This window comes from Oncorhynchus mykiss, chromosome 12 (assembly GCF_013265735.2).
Source record: "Oncorhynchus mykiss isolate Arlee chromosome 12, USDA_OmykA_1.1, whole genome shotgun sequence".
NCBI lineage: Eukaryota > Metazoa > Chordata > Actinopteri > Salmoniformes > Salmonidae > Oncorhynchus > Oncorhynchus mykiss.
The window spans coordinates 11,212,236-11,237,002 of record NC_048576.1 but is presented as its reverse complement, the minus strand read 5'-3'; the positions used below and the strand labels follow the sequence as shown (position 1 = coordinate 11,237,002).

Below are 24,767 nucleotides of genomic sequence, written 5' to 3'. Positions count from 1 at the left end.
TATTGGTCCATCTGGTCATGTAACTTGTCACTGACAAAGAAGTGAACAGTTTTAGCTGCTACAAAATAAAGAAGTTTAAGGAAAACATAAACTCAAATTGTTCCTTTTGTAATGAATGACCTCTAAGAAACAGTGTTGCATCTTTTTTTGCCATTGTAGTCATATAAGAAAACTGTGGTAAGACATCAGTAGATTTATAATTGAACACATTTTTTATGAAGTTCTTACACTATTGTGGAGAGATATACCGCTTGGATTCTTTACCTACGATAGAAATAAGCTGAAACATTTTTATGTAATTAATTTTATTATTATTTGGGCCACGTTTCATATTCACAAATGTAAATGTACAAACAAAAAAACACATTTTCTTACCTTACAAAAAGAAATTGAACTGTATTTTAAGACAATTAAATACTCTGCTAACAAAAAAGCTGTTGGAATTATAAGTGTATGTGTAATGTGTCACGACTTCCTCCGAAGTTGGTGCCTCTCCTTGTTCGGGTGGCATTCGGTGGTCGACGTCACCGGCTTTCTAGCCGCCACCGATTTACGTTTATTTTTCCATTTGTTCTGTCTTGCTTGTACACACCTGGTTTCCATTACGTTATAATGTATTCCCTATTTAACCCTCTGGTTCCCACATGGTTTTGTGCATGTTTGTTCTTTGTTAAGTAGTCGCTCTGGTGTGTCGAGCTGGAATATTTTTCCTTGTATGGAATTTGTTTGTGATTTTCTGAGTAAGTACGTTGTTACTCAGATCTGTGTCCTGCGTCTGACTCCATCCTACCTGCTGCACACTGACTCTTGACAGAAACACGCACCTCGATATGGAGTCAGCAGGTACACCCGGTCCTCAGTTACCAGTGGTGGAGCCGTCCAGCAGCACACGATGATGCTCCAAAATCTTGGAACAGCCATGGATCGTGTGCTGCACACCACGGAGCGATGGGAGAGAGGGGGTTTTCTCACACCCCCATCCACTTCACCCCAACCCAAACCTCTGTCCACCCCTCTGTCACCTGAACCCAGTGGGATTCGGCTCTCGCTCACGAGGGCATATGATGGGACGGCTGCCGGGTGCCAGGGGTTCTACGTGAGGACGTTCGTCGGGAGCTGGCATGCAGGGACACCACCCTTACCCTCGACCAGCTGGTGGATTTATCCATCCGGCTGGATAACCTGTTGGCCACCCGTGCTGAGTTTTCCCAGCATAAGGCGCTAGTAGATTCAGGCGCAGCTGGGATCTTTACTGACCGGTCATTTGCACTTAGATTAGGGATCCCTATTGTTGATGTGCCCTTCCCTCTACATGCCTTAGATAGTCGTCCTTTAGAGTTGGGGCTGATTAGGGAGGTCACAGCTCCACTATGTATGATAACGCAGGAGGGTCATGAGGATAGAATTAGTCTCTTTCTGATCGATTCTCCTGTGTTTCCTGTGGTGTTGGGGCTTCCCTGGTTGGCCTATCATGACCCCACTATTTTGTGGCACGTCAGTGCTCAGGGAGGTGTGTAGGTGTTTCCATAGGTGTGACTACGGTGGAAAGTCCAAACCAAGTCTCCACCGTGTGCATCTCCTCTGAATATGCCAATTTGGCTCTCACCTTCTGTAAGAAGAAGGCGACTCAAGTACCACCCCATCTCCTGGTAGACACAGCCCAGGAGTCACGTGTATCCTCTGTCACAGGAGAAGACGGTGGCTATGGAAACATATGTCTCCGACTCTCTGAGACAGGGATACATTCGGCCTTCCACTTCATCTGCCTCCTCGAGTTTATTTTTTGTGAAGAAGGATGGAGGTTTACGCCTGTGTATTGACTATCGAGGTATAAATCAGATCACGGTTAAGTACAGTTATCCGCTGCCTCTCATAGCCAGTGTGACAGAGTCATTACAAGGGGAGCGCTTCTTCACAAAATTGGATCTCAGGAGCGCTTACAACCTGGTGCGTATCCGGGAGGGGGGATGAGTGGAAGACGGAATTTAGTACCACCTCAGGTCATTATGAGTACCTCGTCATGCTGTACGGGTTGATGAATGCTCCATCAGTCTTCCAATCCTTTGTAGATGAGATTTTCGGGGACCTGCACGGGCAGGGTGTAGTGGTGTATATAGATGACATTCTAATATACTCCGCTACATGCGCCCGAGCATGTGTCCCTGATGCGCAAGGTCCTTGGTCAACTGTTGGAGCATGACCTGTAGGTCAAGGCTGAGAAATGTCTGTTCTTCCAACAGTCCGTCTCCTTCCTAGGGTACCGCCTGTCAGAGTCAGGGGTGGAGATGGAAAATGAATGCATTTCAGCCGTGCGTAATTGCCCGACTGCAGCGGTTCTTGGGGTTTGCCAAATACTACCGGAGGTTTATCTGGGGCTTTGGTCAGGTAGCGGCTCCCATTACCTCCTTGCTGAAGGGGGGATTGGTGCGAATGCAGTGGTCAGCTGGGGCGGACAGGGCTTTTGGTCACCTGATCCCTCCATGGCATTTATAGTAGAGGTGGACGTGTGGCTGGGATAGGAGCTGTGCTGTCTCAGCGCTCGGGTACGCCACCAAAGCTCCGCCCCTGTGCTTTCTTTTCGAAGAAGTACAGCCCGGCGGAGCTAGGGAGCTGTTGGCTGTTGTCAAGGCTCTGAAGGCATGGAGGCATTGGCTTGACACCTTTCCTCATTTGGACTGACGACCGCAATCTGGAGTACATCTGGGCGGCGAGGAGACTGAACCCTCGCCAGGCAAGGTGGGCCATGTTTTTCACCCGTTTTGTTTTCACCCTTTCTTACAGACCAGGTTCCCAGAATGCTAAGGTAGACACACTGTCCCAGATGTATGACACAGAGGAGCGGACCACGGATCCCACTCCCATACTTCCGGCTTCTTGCCTGGTGGCACCGGTGGTATGGGAGGTGGACGAGGACATAGAGTGGGCGTTACGTACAGAGCTCACTCCCACCCAGTGTCCAGTTGTGCGTCTGTACCTTCCGTCTGATGTCCGCAATCGTTTGATCTGTTGGGCCCACGCGTCACCCTCCTCTGGTCATCCTGGCATCGGTCGGACAGTGAGCTGTCTTAGTGGGAAGTACTGGTGGCCCACTTTAGCTAAGGACGTGAGGGTTTGTTTCCTCCTGCCCGGTGTGCGCCCAGTGCAAGGCACCTAGACACCTGCCCAGAGCGAAATTACAACCCCTACCCGTTCCACAACGGTCGTGGTCACACCTCTCGGTGGATATTGTGACAGATCTTCCTCCGTCACAAGGAAACACCACGATCCTGGTCGTTGTGGATCGGTTTTCTATGTCCTGCTGTCTCATTCCTTTGCCCGGTCTCCCTATGGCTCTACAGACTGCGGAGGCCCTGTTCACCCACGTCTTTCAGCACTACGGGGTGCCTGAGGACATCGTTTCTTTTTCCAGTTGTTCTGTCTTGCTTGTACACACCTGGTTTCCATTACGTTATAATGTATTCCCTATTTAACCCTCTGGTTCCCACATGGTTTTGTGCGTGTTTGTTCTTTGTTAAGTAGTCGCTCTGTTTTGTCGAGCTGGAATATTTTTCCCTGTATGGAATTTGTTTTTGATTTTCAGTGTAAGTACGTTGTTACTCAGTTCTGTGTCCTGCGCCTGACTCCGCCCTACCTGCTGCACACGGACTCTTGACAGTATGTCCCTTAAGGTCCTTGTGTAATGTGTATTGTACACCCTAGCCCCGCCCCTAGCCCAATTGTCCATTGTATATTTTTCATATATACTTGTGTTCCCACATGTACTTCCTGTATTGAGTTAATAATAAAAATGTAATAAAAGTTCTAGCTGCTACAAAAGGCGCAAATTTTATGTGCTTGCCATGATGTGTATCCGTTTTCTAGATTGTACTCTGTAACAGATGGTTTTGAAAATGTACTTTATTAAAAATGTACTTAAGTAAAAGTACAGCCTTTAAAAAATACTCAAAAGTACAAGTACACAGAAAAGCTACTCAATTACAGGAACGTGAGTAGTTGTAATTCGTTACTTCCACCACTGGGTATCAGCCTACTCTATGACTCCCACAGAACACAACGCTGTAGAGTTGAACAAATATAAGCATAATCTTATTTCGGGACTTTGACTGTGGACAATCACCTCCCCAGTTAGTCTATTGTGTGTAATGAACATTAATTTTGCACTGTACAGACTGACATATAGATTGTGCACCAATGAAATTGGGGTATCAACCTACTTGTTGAGACCCACAGTAGGGTGACGCGGATTGTGCGGGACAGTCCTCCATTTTGGCCCTTTATTCCACGTCCCGCAACCAAACAATGTCCCGCATTTTATCAACAAATTCATACACCACAAATGTAGAACAAAAGGTAAATTGTCCCGTATTTCAGTCAGACATTCCAACCTGTCTCTTGCATTCATGTTGCTGGTAGGAAAATATATATAGCATATACGGATGTGGTACTGATGATTAACACTTGTCCAATTATTGTTGAGATCTAATATTAGCGGAGCGCAAGACGAGAAGTAGGCCAATGTCACAGGCCTATAGTCAACCAATCACATTTTTGAAATCCTTTCAGGCTAAATTCCAGCTAACCTTGAAGAGGACAGTTAGTCCTGACTACTCACAAAATGCGTGCTTCTGCTGAAGAGCAAAAGTAACTAAATAGCCGAATTAGACTGAAAGATATAAGATAATTTAATCAAACTTGTCAGGCTCTCCAGTCTCAATGCTCATTAGTTTCTCATTCAACACATTTGCCGCTTCTTCACTCAATACCGTTTAAGAAGTCTCCCTAACTATTTTACATTCCCCGAGACCAACCAGAATGTTTCCTGTGCCACATATTCCCAGATTGTCATAAACCAGCCACACTTGTGGTCTCTCGTTTTTGCATCACCAAAGTTTGCACGAGGAAAAATAATAGACTAGGTGTGGCTGGTGCGCTTAAATAAGCTCGTTCTGTGCAGCGAACTGCAGGGGGTAGGTATACTGTAGTGCTGCCAGAGCGCACCGGAGCTTCACTTCGCCACTTCTGACAGTGGTGCTCGTTTAGTAAAGTTAAAATCAAAGCTGAATCAATGTCTTGGAAGATCACATAATGATTCAGTAGTATTCTGCATAAGAGAAACACATATAATAGCATACTATCACGTTACTGTTACACCAAAAACAACACCTAATTTATTGAGATTTTTGTAAATTGTAAATAAGAATGTGTTCTTAACTGACTTGCATAGTTAAATAAAGGTTAAGTAAACAACATTTTCTAGGATGGTTAGCTAAATAGTCCAACAACTAAAAAAATCGCATGAGGCCAAAACGCAACAGTGCTCGAAAGTAAACTACTAAGCAGAAGGTGCAGGAAATACAGGAAGGATATACACTGTAGTTTGTTAGCACCATCTGCTCAAATTGGCAAATGAAACAGTCATTCAATTACAAGAAGATCTAAATGCGTATTCCGTATTGTTGTGTTCTGTGGGTGTCACTGTGTAGGTTTATACCACATTTCATGGATGCTCAATCCATAGGTTAGGCTGTACAGCGCGTATAAGCATGCGCCCAATGCAATTCTGAATTTAAATGCATCCACATTGCATTTTCAACATATTTGTACTTTTTGGGGGTCAATTTGATTCATAATTGTTTCTTTGTTGAATTTATATAACATTCCAACCTTGTTTATCATTATCTAGTCCAATTGTGGCATGTTTTCACAATGTTTATCCTTTTGCATGTTTCAATGGGTGATTTATTTTGAAGGCGAACCGCCGATTCCACTATTGTTGCTGACGCTAATGTTGTTAAAGACACACACCTGCCTAAAAGCTAGTGAGTGGGTAACTATTTAATTTGAGAGAAAATTAAACCCGAGTGCGTTAATTTAGCTTCAAATCTTTAGTCGCGAGGAAACAAAAAAAGTATTCCCTCGATCCGGAATGATCATGGATGCGCAGATGATGCTGGTGTTGATGATGATGCACTCAAAACAAGTTTTTATTTAATTATTTGTTTTTATATCTGTGATGCGCTGCTAACAATGAATGCATGTATGAATTAATGAATGGACGGATTAATTAAAATGAATACTCAATTTCCCATGTTTCTTGCAATGTCGCCCTCGCGTCACCAGTTGCACATGCCTACTCGTCTTTTTGTGCAAAGTCAGGTTTGTTTATGCACTGAAAAGCCAAAAGCGTAATGGCGCCGGACAGGTTGTGATGAGCTAGCGGGAATAGTAACGAATCGACCTACACCCTCGGAAAGAGTACGTGGTGAAATAAGTAAAGAAACCTAAGCTAAATTGCTCATCGCGAAAATGCAGATCACTTTGAAAACCCTCCAGCAGCAGACATTTAAAATCGACATAGACGAAGAGGAGACGGTGAGTTGAAACCACCATGCATTTGTTGAAGGGGGTGGGTGGCTTCGGCTAAGTTACCGTTGGCTAACGTTAGCTAGCACACATTCTAGCTAGTTTGACATGGATAACTAATGTAGGTAGCGAAGCAATTTAAACATGTTCAAGTCCCTATTCAAGTAGTGAATTAGTAATAGTCTTTAACGTAAAGTAGGAAATTGCTTCATATACACTTATTGCGATTTTATGATGCAAAAACAGATCTGAAACTTGAGGAAATAGTAACTAACGTTGGCTGATTTATGCTAGCTTTAGCTAGTAACGTTAGCTACCTAATTAGCTGAACTTTATCAATCTCAACTAGCGAGCTCATTAGCCAACGCTGTCTAGTTAAATCACCTTTGTCATGCATAGTTGCAATTTATGTTTACAATAGATATTTATTCAAAACGGCAACTTTTGGGTTTGTTTTATAGCTAGTTAGCTAGCAAACGTTCGCTAGCTAACTACTGTTAAGTAATATTAGTCATCTATTATAGCTAGCTAACGTTAATTTGTTAACGTTAGTCACACGTAGCTCGGTAGCTAGCTAATTATGAAGCAGTTGAATAGTTTGTTACCTATTTGGAACATTTTAATGGTTCAGATCATTGATCCATATAGCTAGCTATCTAACGACAGCTCTAGGTTTGACAACATATATTTCTCACAGTGGACTTCGATCCCTTTATACTTTGTCTACTCTTTTTCTTTACAGGTAAAAACCTTAAAGGAAAGAATTGAGAATGAGAAGGGAAACGATGGTTTTCCGGTTGCAGGGCAGAAATTGATATATGCAGGTACAGTTTGTATTTTATTACCCTACTCTACATTTCGTTTGGCAGTATAAGGACTTTGATAAATCGTTGTGCTGTCATAATATAATTACATGTCTCCTGTTGGCTTGCCTTGCGCCGCACTGATAAGAGAGCTGCATAAGTATGTCAGTACACAGGTTGTCATCTCAATGTTTTTATGTATACTGAACAAAAATATAAACACAACATGTAAAATGTCAGTCCCATGTTTCATGAGCTGAAACAAAAGATCCCAGAAATGTTCCATATGCACAAAAAGCTTATTTATCAACAATGTTGTGCACAACCCTGTTAGTGAGCATTTCTACTTTGCCAAGATAATCTATCCAGCAGACACTGGGGAATATCAAGAAGCTGATTAAACAGCATGATCATTACACAGGTGCACGTTGTGCTGGGGACAATAAAAAGGCCACTCTAAAATGTGCAGTTGTCACAAAACACAATGCCATAGATGTCTCAAGTTTTGAGGGTGTGTGCAATTGGCATGCTGACTGCAGGAATGTTGCCAGAGATGTTAATTTCTCTACCATAAGCCGCCTCCAACGTCATTTTAGAGAATTAGGCAGTACGTCAAACCAGCCTCATCTGCAGACCACGTGTAACCACAACAGCCCAGGGCCTCCACACCCAGCTTCTTCACCTGCGGGATCGTCTGAGACCAGACAGTTGATGAAACTGAGGAGGATTTCTGTTTGTAATAAAACCCTTGGTGGGGAAAAAATAATTTTGGTTTAGTAGGTTAGCCTATGCCCTACCAGGCCCACCCATGGCTGTGCCCCTGCCAAGTCATGTGTATTCCATAGTTTAGGGCTTAATTTATTTATTTCAATTGACTGATTTCCTTATGAACTGTAACTTAGTATAATCATTTAAATTGTTGCATGTTGCGTTTTTCATATTTTTGATCAGTATAATTATGTTGTGGGAATGCAGAAATAGTATTCAGTCCGTGTATGTGACATTTTAAAGCTGCAAAATGTGACTTTTTGGGAGACTTGAACAAATTCACATAGATGTAAGTTATAGATCTGTTATTATTATTATTGAAAGAAAGTGTGATAGAGCTGTTCTATGTACATTATTTATATGCTTCCCGGTCTTAAGTTTAGTTTTTGTGTTTAATTTTTGGTTTTCTACACCAGCTTCAAATACTATTTTTGGTTATGAAAAATATTTCACAGCGGTTTAGATGGTATAATGATTATCTACACTATAGTTGCTTGTTTTGTAAATAAACTGAATTTAGGCGAACTGTTAGATTCTTAGTAACTAGGAAATGGTGGAGCGATTTCAGCAGAGTGGTGAAGAAACATTAAAAGATGCACTATGACTTAACTTATAGGTGACAGGATATCAGGGTTTTCCCCAGGGATAGGCTTCTGTGAATTTCATTGGCATAGATTGTCAGGGTTCTTGAAGCATTGTTGGCTGATAACTATCTTCGTTAGAGGTCGACCGATTATGATTTTTCAACGTCAATACCGATTATTGGAGGAACAAAAAAAGCCGATACCGATTAATCGGACAATATTTTTTTTATATGTATATAAAATAAATTACATTTTTATTTGTAATAATGACAATTACAACAATACTGAATGAACAATTTAACTTAATATAATACCTCAATAAAATCAATTTAGCCTCAAATAAATAATGAAACGTTCAATTTGGTTTAAATAATGCAAAAACAAAGTGTTGGAGAAGTAAAAGTGCAATATGTGCCATGTAAAAAAGCTAACGTTTAAGTTCCTTGCTCAGAACATGAGAACATATGAAAGCTGGTGGTTCCTTTTAACATGAGTCTTCAATATTCCCAGGTAAGAAGTTTTTGGTTGTAGTTATTATAGGACTATTTCTCTCTATACCATTTGTATTTCATTAACCTTTGACTATTGGATGTTCTTATGTGTAACAGTATAGCTTCTGTCCCTCTCCTCACTCCTACCTGGGCTCAAACCAGGAACACAACGACAACAGCCTCCCTCGAAGCAGTGTTACCCATGCAGAGCAAGGGGAATAACTACTCCAAGTCTCAGAGCGAGTGACGTTTGAAATGCTATTAGCTTGCACACCGCTAACTAGCTAGCCATTTCACATCGGTTACACCAGCCTAATCTCGGGAGTTGATAGGCTTGAAGTCATAAACGGCAGCGCTGCTGGCAAAACGCACGACAGTGCTGTTTGAATGAATGCTTACGAGCCTGCTGCTGCCTACCACTGCTCAGTCAGACTGCTCTATCAAATCATAGACTTAGTTACAACATAATAACACACAGAAAGGCATTAGGTCATTAATATGGACAAATCCGGAAACTATCATCTCGAAAACAAGACGTTTATTCTTTCAGTGAAATACAGAACCATTCCGTATTTGATCTAACGGTGGCATCCATAAGTCTAAATATTCCTGTTGCATTGCACAACCTTCAATGTTATGTCATAATTACGTAAAATTCTGGCAAATTAGGCGGCCCGAACTGTTGCATATACACCCTCTGCGTGCAATGAATGCAAGAGAAGTGACACAATTTCACCTGGTTAATATTGCCTGCTAACCTGGATTTCTTTTAGCTAAATATGTAGGTTTAAAAATATATACTTCTGTGTATGGATTTTAAGAAAGGCATTGATGTTTATGGTTAGGTACACATTGGAGCAACGATACGCACCGCATCGATTATATCTAGCAGGACACGCTAGATAACTACACATGGTTGATGATATTACTAGTTTAACTAGTGATTATGATTGATTGATTGTTTTTTTATAAGATAGGTTTAATGCTAGCTAGCAACTTACCTTGGCTTACTGCATTCGCGTAACAGGCAGACTCCTCGTGGAGTGCAATGAGAGGCAGGTGGTTAGTGTTGGACTAGTTAACTGTAAGGTTTCAAGATTGAATCCCCCGAGCTGACTAGGTAAAAATCTGTTGTTCTTCCCCTGAACGAGGCAGTTAACCCACCGTTCCTAGGCCGCCGTTGAAAAAGGCGAATGTGTTCTTAACTGACTTGCCTAGTTAAATAAAGATTAAATAAAGGTGTAATTTTTTTTTAATAATAATCTGCCAAATCGGTGTACAAAAATACTGACTTCCGATTGTTATGAAAACTTGAAATCGTCCCTAATTAATCGGTCAACCTCTAATCTTCATGTTTGTTCCTTGCAGGGAAAATCCTAAATGATGACACTGCTATCAAGGACTATAAGATTGATGAGAAGAACTTTGTGGTTGTCATGGTGGCAAAGGTAAGGTATTAGAGGGGTTGAGATCTGGCCTTTATTGTGGTGGAGAATTTAAGAGTAGATGGCGCAGAACTGTTTTTGCATCGTAAAACCATTTTCACACACACACCAGACCATAACACACATACTGTGGCACCCACTGATATTGGCAGATGGACTTAATTAACTTTCCATGTCATTGGACGTACGTGTCTGTGTGTGTGATGTAGATTTCCTAGGCCTGTCACACCCGTGTTCATTTAGTCAACAAAAATTGTGACAAATATTAATCAAACATCAATTTCTTTTCAGTGGCAATTGACAAGATTATAACTGACTAAATAGACCCAGGAAAAAATTACTAAACAAATTATTTTTAATTTCAGTTGACTGAAACAAGACTATTATCCCTGTGACTAAAATCTCAGTGGACTGAACAATAGTTTTTGGAGAGATTGAGCGCTTTTCAGTGACGAGCACAATTAATATTAGCAGCAGAGATGCTCAGTTCTGTTCAGCATTGGGTGCACACGTCTAGCCTACATCAGTTCTTGTCATAGATTTTCAAGCAGATTTAAGTCAAAACTGTAACTCGGCCACCCAGGAACTTTTATTTCCTTCCTGGTAAGGAACTCCAGTGTAGATTTGGCCTTGTGTTTTTGGTTATTGTCCTGCTGAAAGGGGAATTATTCTCCAGGACCACAACCTCTCCCTCAAAGTGATGAAGACAAAAGAGATGATTGCAGACTGCAGGAAAAGGGGGGCCGAGCATGTCTTCATTCTCATTGCCGGGGCTGTAGTGGAGCAGGTTGAGAGCTTCAAGTTCCTTGGTGTCCACATCACCAACAAACTATCATGGTCCAAACACACCAAGACAGCTGTGGAGAGGGCACAACAAATCCTATTGCACCTCAGGTGACTGAAAAGATTTGGCATGGGTCCTCAGATCCTCAAAAGGTTCTACAGCTGCACCATTGAGAGCATCCTGACTGGTTGCATCACTGCCTGGTATGGCAACTGCTCGGCCTCCGACCACAAGGCACTACAGAGGGTAGTGCGTACAGCCCAGTACATCCCTGGGGCCAAGCTTCCTGCCATCCAGGACCTCTATACCAGGCAATGTCAGAGGAAGGCCCTAAAAATTGTCAGACTCCAGCCACCCTAGTCAGACTGTTCTCTCTGCCACTGCACGGCAAGCTGTACCGGAGTACCAATATAAGTCCAAAAGGCTTCTTAACAGCTTCTACCCTCAAGCCATAAGACTCCTGAACAGCTAATGAAATGGCTACCCAGACTATTTGCGTTGTCCCCCCCACCCCCTCTTTTACTCTGCTGCTACTCTGTTTGTTCATCGACGCATAGTCACTTTAATAGCTACTTACATGTACATCTTTCCTCGACTAACCTGTGCCCCCTGCACATTGACTCTGTACCGGTACCCCCTGTATATAGCCTCACTACTGTTATTTTACTGCTGCTCTTCAATTATTTATTTGATTTATCTATTTTTACTTCACACATTTTTCTTAACTGCATTGTTGGTTAAGGGCTGTAAGTGTTTCACTACGGTCTACACCTGTCGTATTCAGCGCATGTGACAAATGCATTTAGATTTGAAGTCAAATTGGCGTCATGTTGAAATCCGGAGTGGTTTCCTTCCTCTCCGGCAACATAGTTAGGAAGGACACCTGTCTCTTTGTAGTGACTGGGTGTATAGATACACCATCCAAAGTGTAGTATCTTCCCCATGCTCAAAAGGATATTTGATGTCTGCTTTAAAAAAATACAAATATTGCCCCATCTACCAATAAGTGCCATTGGAAGGAGGCATTGGAAAACCTCCTTGGTCTTTGTGTTTGTAATTCACTGCTGAGGGACCTTACAATCATCTGTATGTGTGGGCTACAGAGATGAGGTAGACACTTATTGCACACAGTGAGTCCATGCAACTTATTAGGTGACTTGTTAAACACATTTTTACTCCTGAACTTTAGGGTTGCCATAACAAAGGGGTTGAATACTTATTGACTCGACATTTCAGCTTTTCATTTTTAATTCATTTCTAAACATAATTCTACTTTTATGGGATATTATGGGGTATTGTGTGTAGGCCAGTGGGGGGGTCCACGTTGAACTCATTTTAAATTGTCTTTAACACAACAAAATGTGGAGAAAGTCAGGTGTGAATTCATTCTCAAGGCACTATCTGTTTTTCCTTCCCTTGAGTATAGAAAAGTATTTACATTTTTAGTCTTGCGCAACCCTCACACTTTCCTCACTGCATTTCTTAGCCAGGTTCTGTAGCCAACGTACTAGCTAAGTCTACCTCTTTTCTTCAGAGAAAGCAGCTTGATTCTAGCCATTACTGTTCAAAACGTATGACCCATAATACCGCCGCGACATTGGCAGGCCGCATTTTCCATTCATAAAGCATATTGCGGGCCATTCTAAAACAAGGCTATTTGCGGCCCGGATTGTTAACCATTTGTTTAGGCTACGCCTTGTTCAGTCATGTTATGTCATTAGCTAGCTATTGCTAACAACCTGGTTCAGCGGGATGTAACATTTGGTAACTTTCAGCTTTGTAGAACAAACTTGGCTGTCTGACATGTTGAATAAGGAATAACGTTGGCTCTGTTTTTGCAACTGAACGTGGCCCTGTAGCCTGTATGCAAACATTTTGCTGGCACAGAAACAAATGCATAGCAAACAATTTATTGAGTAAATAACGTTGGGCTGTTGGACCGTTGATAACGATGACAATGTGACTGAGATGCAACCCATACTACTTTGCAAATACTTTGAAGAAGTGTCGAGAGAGACTTGTCAGATAAATGCCTTTCTTGCCAGCTCTAAATGCAGTTATGAATGTAATACTAAAAATAGCAAGGTGGAACAAAAACTCGTGATAAATAGAAGAGCACAAGAAAGATTGTATTTAATATTATACTGACTCCACACACAATGGTCAACTCAGTCCCTGTAGCCATTTTGTTGCCTATTTATTCATTTCCTGCAATCCTACACCTTTTGCATGGTGCGGAGAGGATTTTAGTTTTTAAGCACCTTTCCTGCAATTCTACACTTTGCCCTGGTTTGTCGGGTGCTTATGCTGAGTGACTCCAATGTAAAATCAATGGGGATGCCATGACATTTGACATTCTCCCGACTGTCTTATTATTAGTTTAAATTTACACTTAGTCTTTTAAATGTATTTTTTTTGAGTGGTGGCCACGATTTAGCAACGGTGGCCGACCGCTACTAGATTAATATAGGGGAAACACTGATTTGTTTACTATTGGTTAATGATACAATACAAATGAAAGGTCATTTAGTTTATTAAAATGGCCCAGTGTTTTTGTCATTTTGACAACTACAGTGGCAAAGTATGTGAACCCTTTGGAATTACCTGGATTTCTGCATACATTGGTCATAAAATTTGATCTGATCTTCATCAGTCACAACAATAGACAAACAGTTTAATACAAATTATTGTATTCAATATAGACAAAAAAATTACATAATTTAAACATTCACAGTGTAGGTTGGAAAAAGTATGTGAACCCCTAGGCTAATGACTTCTCCAAAACCTAATTGGAGTCAGGAGTCGGCTAACCTGGAGTACAATCACTGAGATGAGATTGGAGATGTTGGTTAGAGCTGCCTTGCCCTATAAAAAACACAAGAAGCATTGCCTGATGTGAGCCATGCCTCGAACAAAAGAGATCTCAGAAGACCTAAGATTAAGAATTGTTGACTTGCATAAAGCTGGAAAGGGTTACAAAATGATCTCTAAAAGCCTTGATGTTAATCAGTCCGCGGTAAGACAAATGGTTTATAATTGTAGAAAGTTCAGCGCTGTTGCTACTCTCCCTAGGAGTGGCCGTCCTGCAAAGATGACTGCAAGAGCAGTCCTAGAATCCTGGAGTGTCAGCTAAAGCTAAAGACATGCTAACATCTCTGTTGACGAGTCTACAATACTTAAAACACCAAACAAGAATGGTGTTCATGGGAGGGCATCACAGAAGAAGCCACTACTGTCTGAAAAAATACATTCCTGCACATCTCAAGTTTTCAAAAGTGCATCTGGATGTTCCACAGCGCTACTGGCGAAATATTCTGTGTACAGATGAAACTACAGTTGAGTTTGGAAGGAACACAGCACTATGTTTGGAGAAAAAAAGGCACAGCACAACAACATCAAAACCTCATCCCAACTGTAAAGTATGGTGATGGGAGCGTCATGGTTGGGGGCTGCCTCAGGGCCCGGACATTTTGCTATCATAAACTTTCAAATGTATTTTTCTGTCGATCAAGGCATTTTGCCGGAGAATGTAAGACTCTTTCCACCAATTGAAGCTCAACAGAAGTTGAGTGATGCAACAGGACAACGACCCAAAACGCAGAATGACTTCAACAGAAGAAAATACACCTGCAGTGGCCCAGTCCGAGTCCTGACCTCAACCTGATTTTAGATGCTGTGGCATGATCTCGAGAGCAGTTCACAAGACTAGAGGTCGACCAATTATTATTATTTTTTTTAAATTTGGGCTGATTTCAAGTTTAAATAACAATCGGTATTTTAGGACACCGATTTAAAAAAATAATAATAATTTACACCTTTTTATTGAATCTTTTTGTAACTAAGCAAGTCAGTTAAGAACACATTCTTATTTTCAATGACAGCCTAGGAATGGTGGGTTAACTGCCTCGTTCAGGGGCAGAAGGACAGATTTTTACCTTGTCAGCTCGGGGGATTCAATCTTGCAACCTTAGTTTAGTCCAACGCTCTAACCACCTGATTACATTGCACTCCACGAGGAGCCTGCCTGTTACGCGAATGCACTAAGCCAAGGTAAGTTGCTAGCTAGCATTTAAACTTATCTTATAAAAAAACAATCATAATTACTAGTTAACTACACATGGTTGATATTACTAGTTTATCTAGCGTGTCCTGCGTTGCGTATCGTTGCTCCAATGTGTACCTAACCATAAAGCTCAATGCCTTTCTTAAAATCAATACACAGAAGTATATATTTTTAAACCTGCATATTTAGCTAAAAGAAATCCAGGTTAGCAGGCAATATTAACCAGGTGAAATTGCACGCAGAGTCAGTGTATATGCAACAGTTTGGGCTGCCTAATTTGCTAGAATTTTACGTAATTATGACATAACATTGAAGGTTGTACAATGCAGCCTGCCACCCGTTAGATAAAATACGGAACGGTTCCGTATTTCACTGAAAGAATAAACGTCTTGTTTTCGAGATGATAGTTTCCGGATTCGACCATATTAATGACCTAAGGCTCGTATTTCTGTGCGTTATGTTATAACTAAGTCTATGATTTGATAGAGCAGTCTGACTGAGCGGTGGTAGGCAGCAGCAGGCTCATAAGCATTCATTCAAACAGCACTTTTGTGCGTTTTGCCAGCAGCTCTACAGGTCTGATCTGCAACTACAGAAAACGTTTGGTTGAGGTTATTGCTGCCAACGGAGGGTCCACCAGTTATTAAATCCAAGGGTTCACATACTTTTCCCACCCTGCACTGTGAATGTTTACACGATGTGTTCAGTAAAGACATGGAAACGTATAATTGTTTATTATTTTAAGCAGACTGTCTATTCTTGTGACCTAGATGAAGATCACAATCTTATGACCAATTGATGCAGAAATCCAGGTATTTCCAAAGGGTTCACACACTTTTTTTCTTGCCACTGTAGACTCAATCCTTTTTGTCATTTGAATAAGACTTAATGATATTTTAGTCAATGACTAAATCTAAAAAAATAAGTGCCAAAATTAGCTGACACACACCTCAATATCACACTGACAGAATGCAGATTGCATCCCACTGTGCAGAGTCGATTGGAATCCGTTGTTACAGGCCCCCCTTCCCATGCATACAGGTGCAGCAACAGTTCATCCAATGATTGAATATTCTACCACACTGAGCTACAATATGTCACTTCTGCGCAGTTTGAGTGTCTGATAGTTGGCAGCAGGTAGTGTCCTTGAAAGATTGAATGGTAAAGATGGCTGTTTATTTGCATATCTATGAGTCTTGGCTCTGATCCTATATTGATGGAAAAATCTAACTTTAAGCAAGATGAGTAGCCTACGAGGCTAGCAAGCTTGTTTTCTTGCTGTGTTTTTGCTTAGTAAAAAAGGAACTTTTGCTACCTCACAAAGTGAAAGTCACCTAAAATGAATACTGCTTCACAGTAATTCCCAATGTGTCCATGTCTGTATGTAGCCTAAAGCAGATCACAGGCTTCTTACATGACACGATCCATATTGGTTAAATCATTGTTACTGTATCACTTAAAGGCATAAGTGTTCTTTAAAAGATGCCTTGGAAAGAAACAAAAACCGAGCGCTGTGGGCGTCCCCTTTCTCTCTATAGCCTAAAGCAGCCCCAGCAGCTGCCCAGCCTTCCGGTTCTGCCGCCACCACCTCCTCCAGCACTACAGCCCCCACTGTACCCACTGCTGCCTCGCCAGGCTCAGATAACCCACCAGAGGGGTCCAAACCAGCCGAGGAGAGGCCCTGCAGCACTTCAGCACCAGCATCAACCCCCACCAGGTAGGTCTGGTTTGGCAGTCACTGCTGTGTCACAAATGACAACTTATTCTCTATATCGTTCACTACTTTTGACCAGAGCCCTGTTGCCTATATAGTGCACTACATAGGGAGTAAGGTGCCATTGGGGGATGCTGTCGATGTTACCTTGGCCTGAAGACCACAGCCCAGCTGGCAGCCATTAATAGGAGGCTGTTTTTACCGGTCCATCTCAACGGTAGCCTCATGCAAAGGCACAGACACGCCGGTAGCGTTTGCCAGCTGAGACTACTTAGCACCTCTGAACAGAGTGCCAGCCGTCATTTGCGAACTGATTCTACATGTAGAATCATGTGTAAAAATGTCGGCAGTCGCCCACCCTGAAACACACTGAACGAACGGCAGATGGACGTGCGGTGTGTGTGTTCTCTCCTAAGACGAGGCCAGTAGACATGTTGCTAGTGTCTGAGCTTATAGAAGGATGAATGCATCTCTTTGTGGTTGTATTTTAGTACAGGGCAGACCATGTGATATACTACTTGAACAGTACTCATCGGTGTCACGCTCCTTCTCTTTCAGTTCCTCTGGTCTATTGACAAATGTGAACATGTTCGAGGAGGCAACTTCTGCTCTGGGTAAATGGTCTTCCTGATATAAGTTAACATTATTGAGTGTTTGTGTGATTGACTATCCTTTACCTTGTCCTGTAATAGATGGGTATATGGCCATGTGTCTTGGTAGTCTTCCCTATATAGATAAAGAAGTGAAAGGCATAGCTCTGCCTCACAATCTGTTTTTATTAGGCTATGTTTATCCTAGTGAATGACGTCATCTGAAGCTTACAGAATCTCTCAGCTCAAAATGCTGTCTGGTTGGTTTGTTCTTCCTGCTCTTCAGTGACAGGCCAATCGTATGAGAACATGGTGACAGAGATGATGCTGATGGGCTACGAGAGGGAGCAGGTAGTGGCAGCGCTCAGAGCCAGCTTCAATAACCCAGACAGAGCTGTGGAGTACCTGCTTACAGTAAGCGCGCACACACACACACACACACACAGCTTCAACAACCCAGACAGCTGTGGAGTACCTGCTTACAGTAAACACACACACAGAGCTTTAGCAACCCGGACAGCTGTGGAATACCTGCTAACTGTAAACCCACACACCCAGCTTTAACAACCCAGACAGCTGTGGAGTACCTGCTAACTGTATGCCCACACACACAGCTTTAACAACCCAGACAGCTGTGGAGTACCTGCTAACAGTATCTCCCCATCACACAGAGCTTTAGCATCCCGGACAGCTGTGGAGTACCTGCTAACAGTATCTCCCCATCACACCATACCCTTCTCTAGTCTGACACGCCTTTTTATTCAGTGTGAATGGTCATGTGAAAGAAATGCTATAACCAACCCCCAGCCACATCTAGCTTAGTGGATGGGTAACTATTGTCTAGACGTATACACATCTTCATTAAATACAATAGATGGCCGTAATAACCCAGACACACCTGGCTAACCGGATGGGTCATGTAATCATTTAGAGAATTTGAGTATTTTGTTTAGACAAGTAGGTAGCTAGCTAAACAATTAACCCAATGGTGCTTTCAAGACCACTGGGAACTTGAAAAAATACAAGGTAAAATCATGACTTTTTCCCATTTAACACCAAGAGTTCCCAGTTGTCTTGAACGCACTGAAGTCAGAGATTTCCGACTTGCCAGATGTTTTGAATGGGGCAATAGTTCCAACCCATACTACTAGCAATAAAAACTGATTGTCATTGCTAGCCACCAAGCTTGAATCTGCAGGTAACTAAAGCTAACTAACTAGGTTCAATGTTAAATAATATTATTTCAGAGATCATACATGTAATGCTAGCGAGCCAGCCAACGCAAGCTAGCTAACTTTAACTTGCAATGAATGATAATGACTTTCTGACAAAATTAGAAATGTATAATATCTGAAAATGGAGCTATCTTACCCGTATGAATGAACGATTCTTCCTCTGTCACGATGCCGTGGATGCCCTTAGTTTGAAGATGTTATCCGGGGACAGGTTTTTATCCAACAGCCTGTGTTCTCATTTCAACTCCCTCCACATATTTGCAATCAAAATGCCAGAATTATCTCCATCTCCTTAGCTATCATACTCTTCCACCGGGCATTTGACTGATTTCAAAACTCAACTTCTGTGATTGCCATTTCTTCCCCATCACTGTCATCAGAAACAACACTTTTGTGGCTATTCATGATATCTTTCAAAAAAGCTGCAGTGGAAAGGATTATCTACACATACTGAGCAGCTCATGCTATAGACAGAAGCGTGCTACATGGCAGACCAATCCAAACTCATCTCTCGGCATGTCCAGCCCATCCATTATCTCAGCCAATCATGGCTAGCGGGAAGGTTCCTGGCTTTTTCCGTGGCTAAATCAACTAGGTTCGTAATTTAACGATTTTATTAGTATTTACAGATGGCATACAAGTTTATTATGTCACATGAAAGTTCACATGTTCCAGTAAGCATTTCTGCAACGACAAAAAAACGAATTTAGATTTTTTTTAATATATTTTTTTATAATTATGTTTACGTTCAAATACCTCTCCTGTGAAGTAGTGTCGTGCGCCATACGCCGAGTTTCCTGAAATGAGTCACACATGATATTGACTGGTTATTCCATAGTAAAACCAACAAAATACTCCTTGTTTTTCAAGTACTTCAGGTTTTCTATTTTATGATGGTTTTCATCCACATGTTACATAGAGCTGGAATGAAGCAAGCTAGATTCCTCCACAGTCTGACAGTTCTCACGTTGGGTCGCTAATGCGGTAGTGAACGTTGTCGTGTGTGTTCTTCAGGGGATCCCAGCTGGGGAGGAGAGCCATGCGGGTGCTGACCCAGTGGTGCCCTCTGTGGGTGGAGGAACTCCAGCTCTCAACACAGGCAGCATGACGACCCCCGCCAGCGTTGCAACAGGAGGTGAGTGTGGGTGGGCGCGCCTGCCTCTACACTGGGTAACAACACTTATGTATGCTGTGGACACTAAGAAAACATTTGATGCATTTTTATTCTCTTTTTTTTTCTTTCTCTGAAATAATAAGAAACTGGTAACATATTGACTGACCATTCTCAGCATCAGCTAGATTCTGAGATGGCCTCCATGTTGCACTGGATCGATTGTTCCATGCCGTAAGCGGTTTGTCATACTGGAGGTTAATAAGCTGAAATAAAAGATCCCATAAATATTCCATACACAGTTTGTTTCTCTCATGTTGTGTACAAATTTGTTTTACATCCCTGTCAGTGAACATTTCTATTTTGCCAAGATAATCCATCCACCTGACAGGTGTGGCTTTATCAAGAAGCTGATTTAAACAGCATGATCGTTACACAGGTGCACCTTGTAATGGGGACAATAAGGCCGCTCTAAAATGTGATGTTTTGTCATACAGCACAATTGCCACAGATGTTTCAAGTTTTGATGCAGCATGCATTTGTCGTGCTGACTGCAGGTATGTCCACCAAAGCTGTTGCCAGAGAATTTAATGTTAACTTCTCTACCATAAGCCGCCTCCAATGTTAGAGAATGTGGCAGTACATCCAACCAGCCTCACAACCACAGACCACGTGTAACCACGCCAGCCCAGGACCGCCACATCTGGCTTCTTCACCTGTGGGATTGTCTGAGACCAGCCACCCAGACAGCTGATGAAACTGTGGGTTTGCAAAAGCAAATAATTTCTGCACAAACTGTCAAACTGTATCAGGGAATCTCATCTGCGTGCTAGTCGTCCATACTAGGGTCCTGAGCTGACTGCAGTTTGGCGTCGTAAGGCGACTTCAATGGGCAAACACAACTTTGATCGCCACTGGCATGCTGGAGGAGTGTGCTCTTCACGGATTAATCCCGGTTTCAACTGGCATGCTGGAGGAGTGTGCTCTTCACGGATTAATCCCGGTTTCAACTGGCATGCTGGAGGAGTGTGCCCTTCACGGATTAATCCCGGTTTCAACTGGCATGCTGGAGGAGTGTGCCCTTCACGGATTAATCCCGGTTTCAACTGGCATGCTGGAGGAGTGTGCTCTTCACGGATTAATCCCGGTTTCAACTGGCATGCTGGAGGAGTGTGCCCTTCACGGATTAATCCCGGTTTCAACTGGCATGCTGGAGGAGTGTGCTCTTCACGGATTAATCCCGGTTTCAACTGGCATGCTGGAGGAGTGTGCCCTTCACGGATTAATCCCGGTTTCAACTGGCATGCTGGAGGAGTGTGCTCTTCACGGATTAATCCCGGTTTCAACTGGCATGCTGGAGGAGTGTGCTCTTCACGGATTAATCCCGGTTTCAACTGTACATGGCAGATGGCGTCGTGTGGGCGAGAGGTTTGCTGATGTCAACGTTGCAAACAGAGTGCCCCGTGGTGGAGGTCGGGTTATGATATGCACGGCCTCATGTCACAAGGATCTGATCTGTACACAATTCCTGGAAGCTGAAAATGTCCCAGTTCCATGGTGTACATTCTCGCCAGACGCCATGTTTGGGATGCTCTGGATTCACGTGTACGACAGTGTGTTTCAGTTCCACCAATGTTCAACTTCACACAGCCATTGAAGAGGAGTGGGACAACATTCCACAGCCTGATCAACTCTAAAGGAGATGTGTTGTGCAGCATGAGGCAAATGATGGTCCCACCAGATACTGGTTTTCTGATCTAGCCATGTGAAATCCATAGATTAGGACCTAATTTATTTATTTAAATTGACTGATTTCCTTATGAACTGTACTCAGTAAAAAATTGAAGTTGTTGCATGTTGCGTTTTACATTTATCAATATAGTACAAGGACCTGTGTGGACATGTAATGTTGAACTGTGGAAACAGAACACCTCTTCTCCCCTCTGTGTATCCAGCCAATCCTCTGGGGTTCCTGGTTAACCAGCCTCAGTTCCTCCAGATGAGACGGATCATCCAGCAGAACCCCTCTCTGCTCCCTGCCTTACTACAGCAGATAGGGAGGGAGAACCCCCAGCTTCTGCAAGTATGGATGACTCGCATTCTACTCTTTTCATTATTATTATTATTTTTGTGTTTATTTAACCTTTAACTAGGCAAGTTGGTTAAGAACAAATTCTTATTTACAATGACGGCCTACCCCCGGCCAAACCGTCCCCTAAGCCGGACGACGCTGGGCCAATTGTGCGCCGCCCTATGGGACTCCCAATCACGGCCGGTTGTGATACAGAACCAGGGTCTGTAGTGAAGCCTCTAGCACTGAGATATAGTGCCTTAGACCGCTGCGCCACTCTTACCGCCACCAAAGACACAACACACACACTGCTATTTACAAGCACTGCTATTTACGATATACTCCTGAATTGATGATCCAGACTATTATTCCACGATCTTGTAGTTGAACTGGTTAAAATGAGCAGTAGATAGACTAGTTGAATGCTGAATTCCAGATAGTTTTGTCTGCCAAATCAATTCCCCTCTGTATCCTTCATCTCTTCAGGCCTACATAGTGATGAGATCAGAGCCTGAAGGCATCGCAGCAGACCCCCACTGGGAGACTTGTCTAAAACACTTGTATGTCCCAAATTGCACCCTAATCCCTTTTTACAGTGCACTACTTTTGACCAGGGCATCTACTAGCATGCTAGTAGATACCCATAAACTTCCAGTCATTGCACTAGTGCTAGTTAGCATGACCTTGCGACACTAACTTCCTTCATTCTGGACACAGATGCATAAAAATGATATCCACAAGTTCATCTGACTCTAGGCCGGTCATTGTAAATACGAATTTGTTCTTAACTGACTTGGGTAGTTAAATAAAGGTTACATTCAAAAAATAAAGTACATAAAGGGCCTCATTGTGAAAATCCGGAAGTATCCCTTTAAGAAATGGCTGTTCTTTTCCGTTGGAAATGTTTTGCTACAGTGTGCCCTAATGAACACGACCATGTCTTGTTTGTTTCCCTCCCAGCAAATCAGCAGCCACCAAGAGCAGTTTATCCAGATGCTGAACGAGCCAGCCCAGGAGGGGGGACAGGGAGGAGGAGGAGGAGGAGGAGGAGGTGGTGGTGGTGGTGGTGGTGGAGTGGGGGTTGGTGGGGAGGCTGGAAGTGGCATGAACTACATCCAGGTCACACCCCAGGAGAAGGAGGCCATTGAGCGGGTAAGGAAGGAATCTCACAGGTCATGATGGCTGTTGATATGTGGCTACAGTTGAAAATTAGCTAGTTCGCTAAATCTGGAACATTTACAGAAATGTCAGTTAATCTGCATTCTCCATGTCAAATAAACCTAATAACAAAAAGCCAAGTGTTGATTTCTGACTGCGTTGTTTTCAACTGAAGATGAATGACTCCATTACATAGATATCTATCTGAACAAGTCATGCAAATCCTGTAATTTCTGATCTTTGTTAATTGAATTTCCATGTTGACTTTGTCTGTTTCCTCTTCAGCTAAAAGCCCTAGGATTCCCAGAAGGACTTGTTATACAGGCCTACTTTGCCTGTGAGAAGAACGAGAACTTGGCTGCTAACTTCCTTTTACAACAGAACTTTGACGACGACTAGAAAGGAAGCCATGATAGTAATTTTGATCCTTTTTTCCCCTCTACTTTTTTGATTGATCAATATCTCATAAAAGCATAAAAACATGGGTCTTCACGGTTTCCTGAATTTTCCTACAAATACATGATACATCTTCTTGGTAACAGTGGATCATAGTTTTTGTGAGAAATAAAAGCTTTTTCTAATCACCTTAATGGTTGAATTGAGTAACAGCTACTTAGTTCATCAGATCACCAGTGTACCTGTTTTTATTTCATTCAGCCAAAGACCAACATGATTGTTTCTCACAAGGAAATAAATACTGGTTTAAAGGGTTAATCGCAGAATGTTGTTTCCCAATGTTATAAAAGAGGAGATTGTATGTGATTGGGAAGTTTATGGTATATTCATTCCTATACATAATTGTTCTTGCTTTTTTTCTGTGTCTCAATTTACCAGTATAGGGATCCCAGTACATAATAAAATAAATTGGAATTTGAAATTACAGTGAAAGTTTTTAAACTTGTATTAAACTTCCGACATGAACTTCTAGAGAAGTGTGATACAACATCTAAAATGAGTTGCCAAGGCAACTGTACAAATATGGGAAGTACTGATATATTTTCATGCAACCTGAAAAAATAAGTTTAACCTAGTTCTTTGTCATCCGAGGCATGTATATGGTTTCCCTTGCTTATAGTAGCCTAGTGTTTACAGTTACTATCAACTTGATTTACTGTCATTTTTACAAAAATAAAACTTTTCAACTTGAATAATGCCCAATTTGTGTTGGTGGGGGTAAAAACATCCTATTGACTTAACAGTTAACCCCATGAATAATACTCAAGACTAGGAATAGGATATTGTTCTTATTTAAAAATGCATTTTGGTCAGGTTCTGTACCACCATAGTCTTCTACATGAGAGGAAGCCATACGACCATACTCGATCACATGTAAACAATCCTCCCTCCCCGAGCAGACTGTTCTACATAGACCAGCAGGGGGCAGTATTGACCAACATACATTGAAATGCTCGATCCAAACCACTAGGTGTGCGTCTGTGTGAGAACCGGCTTTCCACATGTTATATGTCACTTGACACTCAATGAAATACATTTTTGACTGACTTAACTACGCTTGGTACATTATTGTACTGTGAGATGTGTTCCGTTTGAAAGTGAAGTTCGACATCGTGCATCTGTTGCTTATTG

The 24,767-nt window shown here is 42.2% G+C and overlaps 1 protein-coding gene across 1 annotated transcript; it reads left to right on the top strand.

Annotated features, from left to right (window-relative positions):
* Positions 1-5,900: 5,900 nt before the first annotated feature.
* Positions 5,901-24,331, top strand: LOC110536956 (UV excision repair protein RAD23 homolog B). Its single transcript, XM_021622638.2, has 10 exons — positions 5,901-6,372; positions 7,106-7,187; positions 10,378-10,457; positions 16,840-17,018; positions 17,574-17,629; positions 17,892-18,019; positions 19,855-19,975; positions 21,907-22,034; positions 22,983-23,174; positions 23,466-24,331. The coding sequence occupies exons 1-10, from the start codon at positions 6,307-6,309 to the stop codon at positions 23,577-23,579; spliced, it is 1,146 nt and encodes a 381-aa protein (XP_021478313.2). The 5' UTR covers positions 5,901-6,306; the 3' UTR covers positions 23,580-24,331.
* The last annotated feature ends 436 nt before the right edge of the window (positions 24,332-24,767 follow it).

What these genes read in the sequence shown, in the direction of transcription:
- LOC110536956 (XM_021622638.2), top strand. Translation starts at nt 6,307, where the DNA reads ATGCAGATCACTTTGAAAACCCTCCAGCAGCAGACATTTAAAATCGAC. An exon ending in TGGTTGTCATGGTGGCAAAG is followed by an intron (nt 10,458 to 16,839) that starts GTAAGGTATTAG and finishes TTCTCTCTATAG; the next exon opens with CCTAAAGCAGCCCCAGCAGC. An exon ending in AGAACCCCCAGCTTCTGCAA is followed by an intron (nt 22,035 to 22,982) that starts GTATGGATGACT and finishes TTTCCCTCCCAG; the next exon opens with CAAATCAGCAGCCACCAAGA.